At 42.5% G+C, this 17030-nt stretch overlaps 1 protein-coding gene across 2 annotated transcripts; it reads left to right on the top strand.

Moving 5' to 3' along the window:
- On the top strand, positions 1–15925 carry LOC116314992 (interferon alpha/beta receptor 2-like). 2 transcript variants are annotated; one of them, XM_031733148.2, is made up of 7 exons: positions 1–181; positions 5858–5990; positions 7531–7706; positions 8240–8391; positions 13668–13824; positions 14684–14805; positions 15043–15925. In XM_031733148.2, exons 1-7 carry the CDS (start codon positions 142–144, stop codon positions 15157–15159), a joined length of 897 nt encoding a protein of 298 aa, XP_031589008.1. In that variant the 5' UTR covers positions 1–141; the 3' UTR covers positions 15160–15925. The 2 variants fall into 2 exon arrangements, with proteins under 2 accessions (XP_031589008.1, XP_031589007.1); XM_031733147.2 differs by having other exon boundaries at positions 1–202.
- The last annotated feature ends 1105 nt before the right edge of the window (positions 15926–17030 follow it).

Genomic DNA, 17030 nt, shown 5'->3' with positions numbered 1-17030 from the left:
TGGAAACAGAAACTCAGAGCTGTACAATAACACATGCCCCTGTGCTGCCCTCCCCTCCCTCTATAGGTTGTCCTCAGCCCCACAAACAGCTTATCAGCCGCCTTGAAGCAGTCTAACTTTGGCACAGTCCATGGACACACGATGGGGCTGTGGATGCTGCTGCTTCTGCATTTACACCTTGGTAATGCTCACTGGGGTGAAGGTGGGGGGTTACTGAAGCTTTCTATTGTTTTTTCTGTTTTTTTACACCTTTGCATTGAAGTTTGTGTGTATTGGAGGAAAATAGTGAGTGTGGATGTTAGCAGGAGAATTAATAATCATTCTTGTTTATACTGAAGCACTCATGGATTTACAGGAAATGTCTGATTTGAGCTCTCAGCAGGTTTACAGCTTGAATCAGGGGTGTTGAATCTGGGGGCCACAGGAAATCAGACTGGTAGTGAAGGAAAAACTGTGATAGTTAAAAATGACGTATTATGTTAATAACATCTTAAATAACTAATTATCATTATTATTTGTTGTAAAATGTTACTTCTGGTTTCATTTCTCCTCACTTCCTTAAACTTGTAGCATGACTTTAGCTCATTTGCCAAAAAACTGACAAAAAATCACAATATAAAAGTTAAAAATGAAGTTTACTGACAGTAAAGTGTGATTTATTGCTCAGATTTTCTATACATATTAAAATATTGTTCTAAAGTCTCTGGACCTTGATAATGGTCCTGTGAAGGTGTGATAAATAAAACTTGCAGCTGGATCTTGAGGCTTGGGTTTGGCCCTTATGCATTTCTGTTCTTAGGCTTTAAAGCAGCCTGTGTCGAGTAACTTCAGACAGTGCTGAAGGAAGAATTTAGACACTTAAAGTAAACGTTCTGAACATATTTCAGATTATTTATATTCTCATACATATCTTACAGTGTTGTATGCTATAATACATGTCAGGTTTAGCTCTCTGGCTAGTCAGTGTAGGTTGTTAAGTGATGACGTATGAACCCTGAGCCAGGTTTATTAAGGCTGTTGTGTTTTTAACATGTTTGTATCTTGTTCTATTTAATCTGAACAAGCCCCTAAAAACAGTCAGTGATCACTGTCGGCCTCTCTCAGTTTTTATTACCACTGTTCATTTTAAAGCTCAGTTTTAAACCCTTAAGATGTAACTACAGCCCAGCCCATGCAGCAGTATATTAATGACTAACCTGGTATTGTGGATGGATTATCTCAGTTGTTCTCCTGACTGAAGTTTGGTCCGTTTACAGCATCCTGCCATGCGATTGCATTTGTCCCTAACCATCGGGAACCCTCACGTTAACTTTTATCGAGTGGAAAAAAGTTAGCGTTCGTCCTCCAGCTTCACTGTGTTTATGTTATGCTAACATAGCTGTGTCGCTAGCGATCACGTAGCACATCATTATATAGCAGCTAGCCCAACTTCAGTAACCCTACAAACGTCACTGCTGTTTAGTTTTCTGTCTTCATTTATGTTGGAAGTGATAGCAGAGCTGTACGTTTGAATGTTTCAGAAATCTCTCAGTCAGAACATGCTATATCATGTTTAGGTGGAAGCTAGCGAGCTAACTTCCTGCTAACTTCTAACTCTGTTAAACTTTATAAATTCTGTTTTTATGGATGTTAAACTTAATTGTTACACCTGGTAAAGCAGCAACACTGATCTTTTTATTAAAGATGAAAGAATTTAGACAGTTTTTAACTCTCAGTGATGCCGCAGTGTTCGTTTGACTTTGGGACCTGAAGCGGAATTTGAAACAGCTAATGACGTCAGACTCAAAGAGCAGATACTGGCCACACATGAAGTCATCACACTTTGTAGCTGATGGTTGGCCACTAGCCGATGTTGCAAGCTCTGGTTGCCTAGGTAACCATCTAAACTACTGAATGCGCTATCATGTTAGGCTACGTTCACACTGCAGGTCTTAATGCTCAATTCCGATTTTTTGATCAAATCCGATTTTTTTGTCTGCTTGTTCACACTATAAATAAAATGCGACAGGAAACGCTCTCCAGTGTGAACGCTCAAAGCGGCCCGCATGCACAAAAGAAGACGTCACACACAACGCGCTCTGTTTAGACCGAGAGCAAACAATATTGTTTGACTGATGGCCCTTAATATAAAGACTTCGGACTTTACGTTTCCCAATTTTTGCTTGAAGTTATTTTGTTATTTACATAATAATGTAGATAACCTAATAATTATCCCTATTGCTGTTTTAGAGGAGCGGTGCTTTAAAGCAGCAGTCCCCAACCTTTTTTGCGCCACAGCCCGGTTTATGCCCGACAATATTTTCACGGACCGGCCTTTAAGGTGTCGCAGATAAATACAACAAAATAAAACTAGTACCGGTACCGAAAAAAAGAAGATTTATAGCACACGTGAAAAGACCCAGGAAAACCGAGTTAACGATAAAAACGATGACAAAATAACGCTGACAACCGATAAAAACCCTGAAAACCATACATTTCACACCTGAGCCTCAACTCTTGCGGCCCGGTACCAAACGACTCACGGACCGGTACCGGTCCGAGGCCCAAGGGTTGGGGACCGCTGCTTTAAAGGATAGTTGCAGATTTCTGTCAGAATCTGCAGATTATACAGTACAAATAAAATGTTCACGTTTCTCCAACGTTGTCTTCCCAACAGTTTCACTAACATCTACACTGGATGGCCAGGAAGCGTTCACGATGTCTTCTTGGGCGCTTCTCCGGCGCTGATAACTGGCGTCTGTCTTGTGTCAGTGACGTAAAAGACGGATTTAATGTGACATGACCGTTCACACAGCAGTCGCTTTCTAAAACATCAGATATGTATCGGATTCAGTACCACATACAAAAGTGACCCAGATCGGATTTGAAAATATCGGATTTGTGCTGTTCACACTGTCATACCATGATCGGATATGGGTCGCATAGGGTCAAAAAAATCGGATTTACGCCTGCAGTGTGAACGTAGCCTATGTTACTCTCCTTTGGTCCAAGGGGGAAAGTTTATCTCTGGGACACGCCCACTGTGTCTGTGGTCATGACGCTGCTGCTGGCCACTTCCTGCATGGACGCCCGTGAAACAGATTTTTCAGATCGTGTTAATGTCCGTTATAATAATGTAACAGCAGTCAACTTACCGCTAACCGCTGTCACAGAACCACCCCACAACACGTAAACAAGGGAGGCTGAGGACAGCGGCACGAGCCACAAAGAAAAGGTCCATGATCCAGATAAAGTAAACAGGCTCTTAACGGCAGGAGTTTAGCTACGCACTGCTAATCAGCGCGCAAAGAGCCACTCATCTGATTTACTCCTGAACACAAACGGCAGACTCGTCCTTTTTCTTAGTTTTAGTCTGGCTCTGTGTAAGTGATCCCTGAATTAGTCACCTGGAACGTCACTACCTCTGACGAAACGCTGACTCTGCTGTCATGTGTGAGTGTTTCTTCCAACAGCCTGCACTGCATTTATGTAATAGCCACTTGTTTGTGGCTCAGGTAAGTTTCATTTCCCTCTCAGTCTGTGCTGAAGTGCTCTCTGCTGTAGGTCGACACCGGCCCTGTGAAAACACCTCTTCTCTGAACAGTCACAGCCGTTTATAGCGGTGACTCTGTGATTGTAGTGCAGAATCTCAGCTTTACTTCACGGGACTGAACAGGAATATCACTCACTTAGTTGAGAGACTACAAACATGTCTTTGCACAGTTCTTGATTTTCAGGAGATCAAAAGGAGTTGCTGTTTCTCTGTAAATGAAGCGGGTAAAAGGTCTGGAGGTGATCCAGCTGTCCACGTTCCCATTTGGAAGCTCTTTTTGTAAACCTACCCTTCCCAAACCTGGAGGCTTAGTCGTGATCATTTTGAATAAAGGCTGAAGGTAAGTGACAGAGTCCACTTGTCCAAAGTAGGCCAAAAGGCAGGTCAGAGCAGCTCTGAGTGCGGCGAAACATCCATCGTCTCCTGTGGATGTCTTTAAAGAAAGAAAGAACACTGTCATGATCCAAGCACAGCATACAGACACCGCACAGATACACTGTGATGTATTCCCATCATGAAGATGTTTCCTCATCATCATCTTGATGCTTTGAACCCGGATGTGACAAACGAGCAGGTAGATCTGCTCTACCGTATCAATTTCAAAATTCTCTTGCTTACCTTTAAAATTTTAAACAATTCAGCTCCCAGCTATCTATGCGATCTCCTCCATTTGTATATCCCTAATAAGGCACTTAGATCTTCCAATCAAATGCTCCTGACTCAACCGAGGTCTCGTCTGAAGTCCAGAGGAGATCGGGCCTTTGCTGTCGTAGCTCCCAGACTCTGGAATAACCTCCCTCCTCATATTCGTTCCTCCGAGTCCATCCAGTCTTTTAAATTGCGTCTTAAAACGTATTATTTTAGTGGCTTTTGATTCAAACTAGTTGGTTATTTCGTGGCTAGTTATGCAGTTTGCCATATTGTTTCTTGCCCTCCTTCTAACTGTTTTTATTCTGTCTTACGCTATTGCTCTGACCGACTGTGAAGCACTTTGGTCAACTTTGTTGTATTATTATGTGCTATAGAAATTAATTTTGATTTGATTTGATGTGAGATCTGTCGGGACAGAGGGACGATGCAGTTGTCAATCAAATGTAGCTCTGCCCTAAACCCTCCCTGTTTTCAGGTCCCTTCTTACTCCAATGGGACCATCATTTTTGAGTTGGAGGCTTATGTCTCACAGACCCCTATGCAATCAGACTTCATTTCACAGCCAGAGGAGTCGCCCCCTGCTGGACATTAGAGCTGGACTAGTTTTTATGAAAAGCTCTTGCAGCTTCAGCTTCCCTACATTTCTCTCCCACATTTATGACTTCAGCTTCAAAGTGTCAGGATGGTGATAGTGAACAGCTTTAAAGCATTAATTTCTCCAATCACGCTGGGTTATTCCAGCATTCACATGTGAATAAATATCTGGTCAGTGACGATTCAGGTCACTGCATTTGGCCACACTTGCTCTCGTAGCTCAAGTCACACAAAGTTATAAACAGTAAATAATCCCGTTTCCCTCAGACTCACCGCTAGCTGCTGCTGCGGGTCAGTCGGCTCTCTGAATCAGTCCTCTGCCTCCTCAGATGTGGTCACAACTCTAATAAACAGGAGCTCAAATGTCCCGCCAACATCCTGAAACGCGTCCGAAAGCTTCGACTCGGAGATCAGAACAGGAAATCCTACCTGCTGCTGCCTGCTCGTGAGCATCGGACAAACCAGAATCTCTGTTTCTTCCTTTTTGTGTTCAGGAACATCAGGACCAGCTCATCATTCCTTCATGTTGAAATTACAGACAAGTTCACGTCTGAAAAATTCTGAATTTTGAGTCAGTCTGTGTGTAAAGGCCTACAACTCTGGAAAGTGTTCTTGCTATGCCACCCTTGCATAACAGGAGTCTTCCTCACATTGAGTCTTCATCACTTGGCTGGATGTTGTAAGGGGGGTTTTCTTCACCATGGAAAGGATCCTGGGATCATCCCCCTCTTATGTCTCCTGTGGATGTCCATGATCTTATCTTTGTTCTCTCTGTGGACCAAACTGTTAGTGAGTTGTCTGCAAATGGTCCCTCGCACTATTGGATGGATGAGTTTTGTTTTTGAAGAAACAAAGATATATCCACTCCTGTGTAAGAAACAGTGTTAAGTACATTATCCAGTTATAAAATAGTGGATTAATCCATTCCTTGAAGTAAAGCTGAGAGTTTGTACCTCAAATGCGTTTTGAGAGGTTCATTTTAAATCTGCAGAGCCAAAACTGTGTGAGTACAAACACTCCCTGTCTAAGCATACAGGAGGATTATTTTAAAACTTTTTTATATCCTCTTCCTTTCTGTAGCGACGGGCGTTTCCCTTTCTGCACCCTCCAGCGTTTCCATCTCTTCCATCAACTTGGAGCACGCACTCAGCTTCCAGCCGGGCCCTCAGACCCCCTCCGACGCCCGCTTCATGGTAGAAGTCATCCGCTCCAGGTATTCAGAAAATCTGATCAGAGATTTAAGCTGTCTCAAACAAGACCGATTCAGATTCAGAGTGTCAGGCTAGCTTTAAAGGCTTTCACTGGTCTTTTTAATAGAGCAGCTTGGACAGATCGCTTGGTCTTATTTGACACAGCAGAGCAGTGATTAGTGATTAGTACTATCACAGCACAAAGGTTAAAACCAGCCAGTGTCTCCTGACTAACCTCATATTGTGGATGGATTATCTCAGTTGTTCTCCTGACTGAAGTTTGGTCTGTTTACAGCATCCTGCCATGCGATTGCATTTGTCCCTAACCATCGGGAACCCTCACGTTAACTTTTATCGAGTGGAAAAAAGTTAGCGTTCATCCTCCAGCTTCACTGTGTTTATGCTATGCTAACATAGCTGTGTCGCTAGCGATCACGTAGCACATCATTATATAGCAGCTAGCCCAACTTTAGTAACCCTACAAACGTCACTGCTGTTTAGTTTTCTGTCTTCATTTATGTTGGAAGTGATAGCAGAGCTGTACGTTTGAATGTTTCAGAAATCTCTCAGTCAGAACATGCTATATCATGTTTAGGTGGAAGCTAGCGAGCTAACTTCCTGCTAACTTCTAACTCTGTTAAGTTTAATAAATTCTGTTTTTATGGATGTTAAACTTAATTGTTACACCTGGTAAAGCAGCAACACTGATCATTTTATTAAAGATGAAAGAATTTAGACAGTTTTTAACTCTCAGTGATGCCGCAGTGTTCGTTTGACTTTGGGACCTGAAGCTGACGGAGTTTAGGACCCAGATTACTCCGCGAGGCTCCTGACTACGGTAGCCGTAATGCTCCAACAATCCATCAAGCGGTGCGGCTTCATAGCTTAGCAAAGTCCTACTAAAACATTTGTTGACAGATTTCTGAGCGCCGTGTACCACAGAAAATCGGTTCGAGGTCAGTAAGCACAACCAGAATTCATACATAAGGCGCGCTGTCGATTTTTGAGAAAATTAAAGGATTTTAAGTACGGTACATCAGAGACTGTGTGGTTAGCTTTGTAGTCAGAAATGTAAACAAAGGCGCCTGCGAATGACTCGAGTCGATATTCTAGTGACGATGTCCCAGAAACAGAAGCAGTTTCTGTGTATAACGTGAATTCTTCACTGTACTCTTGGTTTGGTTTCTCAGTCCGTGAGGTTTGGCTCCTCCTGGGCTGAAGGTGCTTCTTACTAAAACTTGTCGTCAGGTCACAATAATGTCAGTAAAGTTAAATTCAGCCTCATTTGATCCTGAATGATATCTCCTGTGTTTGTTGTTTATTTAGCTCCTTTGTTCAGTAAGTTTCATGTTTCATTTCTGTTTCTGAGGCACCTCTAAATTCAGAGTCAGCACTTTCCTTTCTGAGTAAATGTGAACTTTCATATTTATTTGAAGGCAGATGTGAGGTTATTTATTGTGGATGACGCACACGCCCACAGCTTCATTCATCTGTGAGAGGTTTATTTCACAGGATGACACAGTAATCTGTCCGTCTTTGTGTTTTGTTTTCTTCGACATGAAGAAAGCAGTCGTGGAAGCCGGTGCCGGCTTGCGTGGCACTCAGGGCGGGACAGACATGTGACCTGACCAGAGCCTTCAAGGACCCGTTCGACCACTACGTAGCTCGTGTCCAGGCCTTCACGGCCACCCAGAGGTCCAGCTGGACGGTATCGGACAGCTTCCAGCCGCTGTCAGACAGTGAGGCACTTTAACACGTTTCATTACCTGTTTTATGATCAAACCATGAGCGTGTGATGGAGAGCCAACACGGCGCACTTATTATTATGTCATTTTCGTTGTAACCTTCCAGCAGTGTAAAACGATGCATCCTATTAACACAGGTTACATCAGTAACTCCACCCACCATCTTGTATTTAACACCACAAACATTATACTTAACATTTTTCTGGTTTTGTGGTTGTTTTATCAAAGGTCCCCTGAGTCAGGATACGCCCCCGTATCTACATCATGTGACTGTTCGTGCCATCACCTGTACATTCCTAATGATTTACCTTCATCTTCTTCTAATCCTGTTTACAGCTTTGTTTAACATAAATTACAGATTTTACACGGTTCCATGAGGTTTTCCTTTGAGAACAGTTTCACTGGTTAGAAATCTCTTTAAGGTTTTTCTTCTCGGATAAACTAAAATCATCGCCTGTGTTTGTGTCGCTGTACTGATTTGTGTCCAGTCTCCTTCCAGCTGACTGAATTTCTTCTTTTTTCTGTAGCTGTGATTGGACCTCCTGACGTGGCGGTGTCCGGATGTGGGAACTGTTTAATCCTGCACCTCACACTTCCTGAAGTCTTGGCGAGCGAGCACCTGAAGGACAGCCACACGGACTTAATCTTCCACGTACGACGAACCCGCGATGGAGCGGAGGTATGTCGGCCATACACTCAGGCTACGCCCACGAGCACTCGGGTATTTTTTGAAAAGGGGGTTTCCCCTGTTACCCCCAAGAACTGCTTTGAACATGAAAACACAAAACATGCGAAAAGTCAGGTGACGATTTAAACCTAATGGTACAAGAATGCTGACCAATAACCAGGTAATAACCATCACGAAAGCAGATAAATGTACACTTGTTTATTTGACTTCTTTCAGTTTTTCAGTAACCCAGGACCCCATTTACATGTGGACAAAAGGCCAAAACACACAAAGACTGAAACTTTTCTAAAACAACCTACAAACTCTGCCTGTTGTTTTAGAGATTATCTTGTAGATTTTGTGTTTGTGGACACAAAGGTGTCCCTCAGGGTTCCATTTTAGGACCTGTTTGTTTGTGTTTTCATAAAAATACTCATTAAAACTCATTTCCTGCAGGGACAACTGGTTTAAATTTGTTCATGAAACAAAGTTTAGGGTCCTCTGAAAAGTTCCTTACACGTTGATCCAGTTATACAAGCTTTTCTTTAATGAGTGAATCTTGGCTTTTATTTTATAAGTAAATATTGTTTTTTTTGTTGGTATAAAATAACTTTTCTGATTAAAGAGAATTCAGTGATATTTTAAGTTTTGTAAATCATTGCAGTGTTCAAAAACATACCAAAAGTCTGATTGTTTTAAAATACAAATTGAAATCTAAAATAATTTCGTGATAAATGAAAACAAATGACTGAACATGTCAAACACTTCTTTTCAGTTTTCATCAGGATTTGAGTTTTGAACCAACATTTATTCAGACTACAGTGTTTACTTGTACTACTGCAAATACAACAAATACAAATATTTTACCAACAAAATAATTTTATGACTAAACTTTCGGAGCGCTTTGGTTGTCTCGGTGCTGTCACACTGTTAATCTGAGTTCTGCAAACATGCGTGTGTTTAAACGGTACTTCCTGTCTTCCTCCTGTGGCTACACCCACAGGGGTTTGCATGTGGTTGTGTTTTTGGTGTACTCGGCAGTACAAAGTTCCTGCACACGTCTGTGAAGGAGTACATTTCCAGATTTTTATTAGTACTTCTCTCAGTTTGACTTATTACAAGGAAATGTTTTATAATCTTATGAAGTTCTCATGGTTCATTCAAATGTAGGTTTTTTGTTCTTGGTCATCATCATGTAAGACAACACAGCTTCCATGGAAAGCTAATTTTCCTACATTTCAGCCCTGCTGTTAATAAAAGGTGAGGCTCAACCTTTAATTTTCCACCTTAAACAGGAGCTGAACTTAACCACAATTCTTTAGCAGCACTTCTGTGTTTTGTGGAAAATTAGAGCTTTTTGATGCTGAGACAAACCAGCCGCAGAGCCTCGATTCCTCCCGCGCCACGCACACCTGCGTGTTTTAACGGAGGCCGTTTACATGCTATGAAACTCTGAGCCGTGTGGAATACCAAGAAATCACAACGGCAAACCCACACTGCAGCTCGTCTGAAAGCTCGCTCCGATTATTAAGCACCTCGCAGCGTGGAGAGGCGCCGCTGACGTTTTTCACTCTGTGGTTTTTGGCAGCGTCTTCCTCTCCCCCAGCTCACGTCTGCCTGTGTTCAAGGAAACGCTGAGCTTCAAGAGAAGAGGGTCAGTCATCTCTGTGAGCTGGAACATGTCGGCTAAAGAAGATTAAACACACGACTTACAGATTCTTCCTCGATAAGCAGGACCTGAAAGTCACACTGAAAGTTACAGAAAAATCCCCCGCTTACATGTTCTGGTAGGCAGGATTCATTCACTTTGTGGGGGATCGGGGTCAGCTGACACCCCCTGATCGGGGTCAGGGGTTAAGCAGGTGAGACAGAGTCTGGAGGTTTGGGCTGCAGGTGTAGAGCTGATTTATAGCCTGTATCACATTTACACAGGAGGCGCTAACACAAAGAGCACGTTCACACGCCCCAAAATACATCTGTGACAAAAATAAGCATAAAAAACAAAAACCTAAATAAAATGCTATTATGAAGATGAACATATTCCTATTTGTAGCAGTAATAGTGATGTTTCTACATCTGCACATTTATTATCAATAAGAGTCAAGCTGGACAGCAGATCTGTGGCCACGCGCACACATGTGATTAATACTCTGGGTTCTTTAAGTGCAACCATTTACTGTCTAATTATCCTCGTCCACATGGAAATGCGTTTGTTGGCCAATCAGAAGCCTACAAACAAAAACATGGCGCACGGTCTGGTGTCAAAAAAAGGAAGTAAAGGTGCGCACGAGGCACGGCAAGCAGCTTTCAAAAGCTCAGTTTTCACACATAGCTTTACAAACCATCTTATATTTATGGGGAAAATAACACATTTATAACAAAAATGGCAAATTTTTAGTAAAAATGTGGAACATTTCTGAGAAAAAGAATAAACTCCTCAGTATGTTGAAAAATGTGTTGTATCCTGATGATTGTAGTACAGCAACAAACTAACAACTATTCTGGCTTTGATCAAATACTTACGACAAATAAAACTTTAATGTATGACTTAAAAACTAGGATGAAAATAATTCACGTATTAAGCTAAAATCCACTAAAACAACACATAATGTCACAAGAGAAATAAAAGCAGTTCAAAGTAGTTCTACCATAAAAGTCCAGCAAAAACACAGTAAATGCATCTGAACATTAAAGAAAAACACAGTTATTTTGGGGGGTTTGGTGACTTTTTAGAAAAAATCCAAGTAAAGAAAAAAAGCTTTAACAACTTTTTCCACCACAGTCTCAGTCAAGAAGAAGTATGTGGTTACGTTTATAAAATTATAGTGATTTGTTGTTGCTGTTTTCATGGGTAACTGCATAGTTTAAAGGTTTAAAGCTCATTAAACCAGGAGGAGATGGTGCCGTCACCGAGATGATCAGCCCACCAGCGGCTGGGCGAAGGCGGGACACGAGGACTCCTTAACCTCGATACTCACTAATGCTCAGCTTTGACAGCTGGCAATAACTACACAAACACAAAATACAAGCTACTTAACGAGCTGCAACAACAGCTTACTAAAAATATCCCTGTGATGGAACTTTATAAATACATCATAACGACTTTCATTTGATTTATGTCCGAGTACACAAAATGAATATTTTCCACTGAAGTCAGCATCACTTCGATGATGAGATCCAGGATGGAGTCGTGTCACACTTACACATAATAACAGATAATAACTCAATAATTAGTATTAAGTCCATCCTCAGTTACTCTGAACTCTCTAAAATGTTCAGGTGTAAACACAGTTTGTCCAGCAAATCCACGTCTCACCTATGCGGACTTTTACGTGACACACACACACACACACACACACACACACACACACATATACAGTACTGTGCAAAAGTTTTAGGCAGGTGAGAGAAACTGCTGTAAACAAAGAATGCTTTCAAAAATAAAAGTGTTAATCATTTATTTTCATCAGTCAACAAAACGCAGTGAATGAACAAAAGAGAAATCTAAATCACATCAGTGTTTGGTGGGACCCCTTTGCCTTCTTCGAGGCACACTTTCACACCGTTTCTCGGCTGGTAGGTTGATCCAAACCTCTCAGAGATATAAGCACAGATCTCCTGTGGATGTGGGCTTCCTCACATTCTTCTGTCTCTGATCCCAGACACACTGGATGATGATGAGGTCAGGGCTCTGTGGGGGCCGTACCATCACTTCCAGTACTTCTTGTTCTTCTTTATGCTGGAGATGGTTCTTCATGACGTTGGCTGTGTTTGGGCTCATTGTCCTGCTGCAGAATACTTTTGGGGCCAATAAACAATCATTTATATTTCTGAAAGCTTTCTTTGTTTGCAGCATTTTATTCACACCTGCCTAAAACCTTCCACAGTATATACACACACACATATGAGTCCACACAGGGCCACCTCTGGCCCAGATGTTTCTGCGCTCTGTAGATCCTCATGTTAGCGGCTCAGTGTGTCGCTCTGCTTTACTTCCTGTTCTGATCAGCTGCTGAGCTGCAGCTCTTCCTGTCTTTGGAAAAATAAAATCACAGTTGTAACACAGGAAGTGATGCACTGTACTTGTACTTTGTACAGTGCATCTGCACCAGTTTGTTTGGAATGACAAGAAATGGAGAAAAGAGCGCCACCTGGAGGAACTAGTGGAGAAGCTACAAGTCAGGTAACTACATAGCATAAACCTGCCTGCAGAGAATCATAAGTCGAGTCTATTTACAGAAATCTGTGAAGGTTTGGTCAAAGGTTTAAAAGCTTCCCATATTGTCAGTTTCCGTCTTCTGTGTTGGATCAGGCTCTCGTTTTTTAACGTGCTGCGGTTCTTTGCCTCTACATGTATTTTTTTTTTCTTTTTTTTTTTGCCTGTCCCGTTTGGCTCTTTTGCCATCAGAATTATTGTCTAAAGGCGAAGAAAGATGCCCAACGGATTTACTTTACCAAATGGACCATCCCAGCCTTGCCGTAATGGTCCATTTGATTCACCTTTTATTGTTTATTTTATTTTCACTTGCTGAATACGGGACAGACTTGACTGGGGGAAGGAAAGGGGAGAAAGAAAGAGGGAAAGAAAAACAGCGGAGAAGAGGGACGAGGATAAAGGGCAAAAAACCAAAAACCAACAGAATAAGCAGACAAAAAATACATATATCGATCACCTGTTGAGAAAGAAAGAAGAAAGCAAGCAGAAGAAAACGAGAGTAATAAACATCATCACAATGATCTATGGGAATATGTCAGTAAATTCTAAATATTAAACATTATTGTGCAGCACGTAAGATCGACAGCGCACAGTGTGCTTTGAGGTAGGAGCCAAAAAGGGTGTAGTTTGTGTGTGTACACCTGTGAGCATGGACGCGCTTGTTTTTTTTTGTTGTTTTTTTTAAAAGGTTCCTCTACATGTATTTTTAAAAAACACAAGCCTACAAACCAGAACATTCAGTCTTCACCTTGTCCAGCTTTTTATCAGCTGTGTTCATGCGCACGTGTTTAAGGTCAGGTTTCAAAGCTCTCAGTGTAACCACAGTCCACACAAACAGTTTGTGAACACTTTGGAGAACACTCTGATTTTGGTGGACGTGAAGCTGAGCATCAGGACTTTTCACAGTGAATCATCCACACCACACAGCAGCAGATCCATGACTAACCTTTGATGGGGGATCTCAGGGTTGGCTGAAGTGTGGTCCATTTTCAGTGTCTTCCTGTCACATGATGACGTTTGTTTCCGCCTGTCGGGACCGTCAGTATGAACTTTGTCTGTTTGTGTGTTTCAGTTCACGCTGCATATGCCCTACTCTGCGGAGACTGTGATCAGCTACCTGCAGACAGGTGTGGAGTACTGTGTGACCGCCTCTGTCAGGCCTCACTTCTCCAAAGCCATCCCGAGTGAACCTCAGTGTGCCTTCACCAGCCCTCCACCCAGAAACTCACGTATGTGTGGCTGCAGACTCGCTCTCCTGGTTAATGTCGTTTTACTTTAGTGAGCTAATAATATGACAGCTATAATTTTATCTTGTTTTTATGTATAAACAGCTGAATTAACCCACTTTACTGTTTGCTAAACACTCAGTTTATCACAGTTTTTTCTTCTCCTGCATCTGTAATATGTCACAGAGGGGGTCAAAAGCCCCACCCACCAGAGCGTGAGACCCAATCAGAAAGAAAGGTGGATTAAAGAGGGGGAGGAGTTAAGACAGCTAGTTTCAGGGTCTGGTATAAGATGAAGGATTACTTTGTGCTCTGAATCTTTCAGTCCAGAAGTCCAAACACGAGCCGACACTTATTCCATGTTTATGATGGTGCTAAAGCTGAACCTGGTTAACGTCCACGGTGTGACAGGAAGACTTCTTCATGTGTTAGCACAGAAACACAGAATCCACACACTGCTGTAGCTTATTTGGAGTCTGGTGATAAAGAAATCCTGTTTGTGCCACAAAATCATGTTTGATAAGTTAGAATATTTATTAAATGTAAATATTCTCACTGCTCAGAGACATAAGTCAGTTAATTTGAATTGAATGTAGTATGTAAGACACGCCTCTGTGATTAGCCTAGCTCTTCTTTTCACATGATGTCACATGATGTCACATTCGTGCGTCCGGCACAGCCAATGGGAGCTCGGTTTTATTACCGTGTATGGACACATGCACAGACCTCACGTCCTGATGAAGGCACACGGACCGTGTTTGAAGACTGAAAGAGGAACCTGGTTTCAGAGCGAGCACTTCCTCTCAGGCATGTAAATGTACAGGTGGATGTCTAACACCTGCACCCTGCTTCTCTTCCTCAGTGTACATGCTGGTGGTGCTGCTGGGGGCCTTCTGCGCGCTGGCGTTCCTCCTCGTGGCGTTGGTCATCTACGGCAGCCGGCTGACCTTCAGTGTGCTGAAAACGAGACTCCCCAAATCTCTGGTAACAGCGACTAATCAATCAGATTTAATCAGTTTATCAATTACACTGATGATACAAACAGCCTACGTATGATGCAGTCCACAGAAAGTCACATGACACTGTGTGGGGTCAGTGTCTTACCTCTGCTGCTGTTGTTAATGGTGTTTTTATTTAAATGCTGGTGTCTGCATGTACTCGTGATCAGAGCTGCTGTGACTGAGCAGAGGTCAGAGTAAACGGTCCCACCCTCTCTTCCAGTCATACGTCATCCTGTACCGGCGAGGAAGCGCTCCGCCCGGACTCTCGCCTCAGAGCTCACATGACGACTGCTCGTCTGACCGCCTGAAGAGGAGCCACTCGGAGAAGTCTGTTTAGGATGAGCCGGCGGAGCGGGTGTGGGGGTTCAGGTGTAATGATGTGTAACAAGTATTTTATGGATGATGTAGGTTTGCGTCTGTTACACCAACGCAGTGGATTCTGGATCAAACAAACTTTGATTCAGTGGGCTGAACAAGCTAAGATCATTTTAACTCTGCCGGCTAGTCTTAATATTTGTATAAAAGTCCTGCTCTGTTAGCTCTGAGCCTGAAAATGGGGCGCGTGTATAAAAATGTCAAACTCCTGAACAGCTGATGCAATCCTTCAGTCTCACCTGGACTGTTTGAGTTCAGATCAAAACTACAGAACATCATCGCTGAGCTGACACAGTTTCCCACAGGCACACGTCCCACAACAGGTCGTTCCCGTCTTTGTCCGACCTGTGACGATGCAATCCTGACAACAGCGTCTCCTGTAAATCTGAATAAACTCTGTGTCTATATTTTTATAAACTGGAGCTCTTCTTCGTCACATTAATCGAGACAGGAAGTGAAATTTTCATAACATCTCAGTGTCGTTACTGTGAGTTTATATGTGAAGCGTTACTGTGAAGTGTTCCTGTATTTCCTGTTTTCTGTGCTAAATAAGCAGACCCATGCTTTTCATTTAAAGTCAAGTTCATCTGGTTTTCAGGGGAGTGAAGGGTGGATGCCTGTGCAGCCATCTCCACCCATATTTGGAGTGAACTTTGAATGTGATGATTTTTCTTTGATTTTTTTCTTGATTTTTCTTTTAATTTTTAAATAAAGGAAACTGAAATCTCTGAGAGTCTGATGTGAAGGTTTGTAGATGATGCTGTATTAATCACATTTTGGACTCACCTGTTTAAAGCAGGTAAGGACGAGCTTCCACACGCTGAGATCAAATCCCAGTGGCCTTGACCTCAAGGTCAGAGGTCAACCTTTGTGAAAATCACCTAGAATCATCACATTTATACCTCAGGTGCATCTAATGGGAGGCTGCCTGTATTTTTTAAAGTGCTCTTGAGCAACAGTTCTTCAGCTTTCTGGAGCTCCTCTTTGGACAGTCTGAAAAAAGACTAGACGAAAGGAACTGATATTTCCTGAATGTATGTTTGCCATCCATCCATTTTCTTCCGCTTATCCGGGGCCGGGTTGCGGGGGCAGCAGCCCAAGCAGAGAAGCCCAGACCTCCCTCTCCCCAGCCACCTCCTCCAGCTTATCCGGGGGAACACCAAGGCGTTCCCAGGCCAGCCGAGAGATATAATCTCTCCAGCGTGTCCTGGGTCTGCCCGGGGCCTCCTCCCGGTGGGACATGCCCGGAACACCTCACCCAGGAGGCATCCTTGTCAAATCCCCGAACCACCCCAACTGGCTCCTTTCGATGTGGAGGAGCAGCAGCTCTACTCTGAGCTCCTCCCGAATGGCCGAACTTCTCACCCTATCTCTAAGGCGTATGTTGTTTGTATTTATTGTTGTATTTGTATTTATGTATGTATGTTTCAATTTTATAGAAATAAGATAAGACTTTATTGATCCCATGGAGGGGAAGTTTGTGCATTACCACAGCTCAGGTACAGATAGCAGAAGAATACAAAGAGTATACCAAGAATGGAAAGTCAAGAAATACAAAATAAATAAGATAATTGTTGGGTTTATATTTCATTATTAGGGCCCGAGCACTGAGAGTGCGAAGGCCCTATTGTATCTGCTCTGTTTATTATTATTATTATTTTTCATTGAAATGAATTGCCTTTTTGAGGGCTTTAACATGCTCAAAAACTCATGAAATTTTGCACACATGCCAGGCCTGGTGAAAAATTTTGTATTTTAATGGTTTTACATATGAGCACTGGGAAATGGCTCTACAGCGCCACCTATGCCTTGTTAAATGCAGCCCTACGAACA

This window comes from Oreochromis aureus, linkage group 16, assembly GCF_013358895.1.
Source record: "Oreochromis aureus strain Israel breed Guangdong linkage group 16, ZZ_aureus, whole genome shotgun sequence".
Classification (NCBI taxonomy): Eukaryota; Metazoa; Chordata; class Actinopteri; order Cichliformes; family Cichlidae; genus Oreochromis; species Oreochromis aureus.
This window is presented reverse-complemented; position numbering and strand designations above follow the sequence as displayed.

Excerpts from the sequence above, each read along its gene's own strand:
- LOC116314992 (XM_031733147.2), top strand. The coding sequence starts at position 142 with ATGGGGCTGTGGATGCTGCTGCTTCTGCATTTACACCTTGGTAATGCT. Across the intron at positions 13,825-14,683 it reads CCCTCCACCCAGAAACTCAC|TGTACATGCTGGTGGTGCTG; the intron begins GTATGTGTGGCT and ends TCTCTTCCTCAG. Across the intron at positions 14,806-15,042 it reads CGAGACTCCCCAAATCTCTG|TCATACGTCATCCTGTACCG; the intron begins GTAACAGCGACT and ends CCTCTCTTCCAG.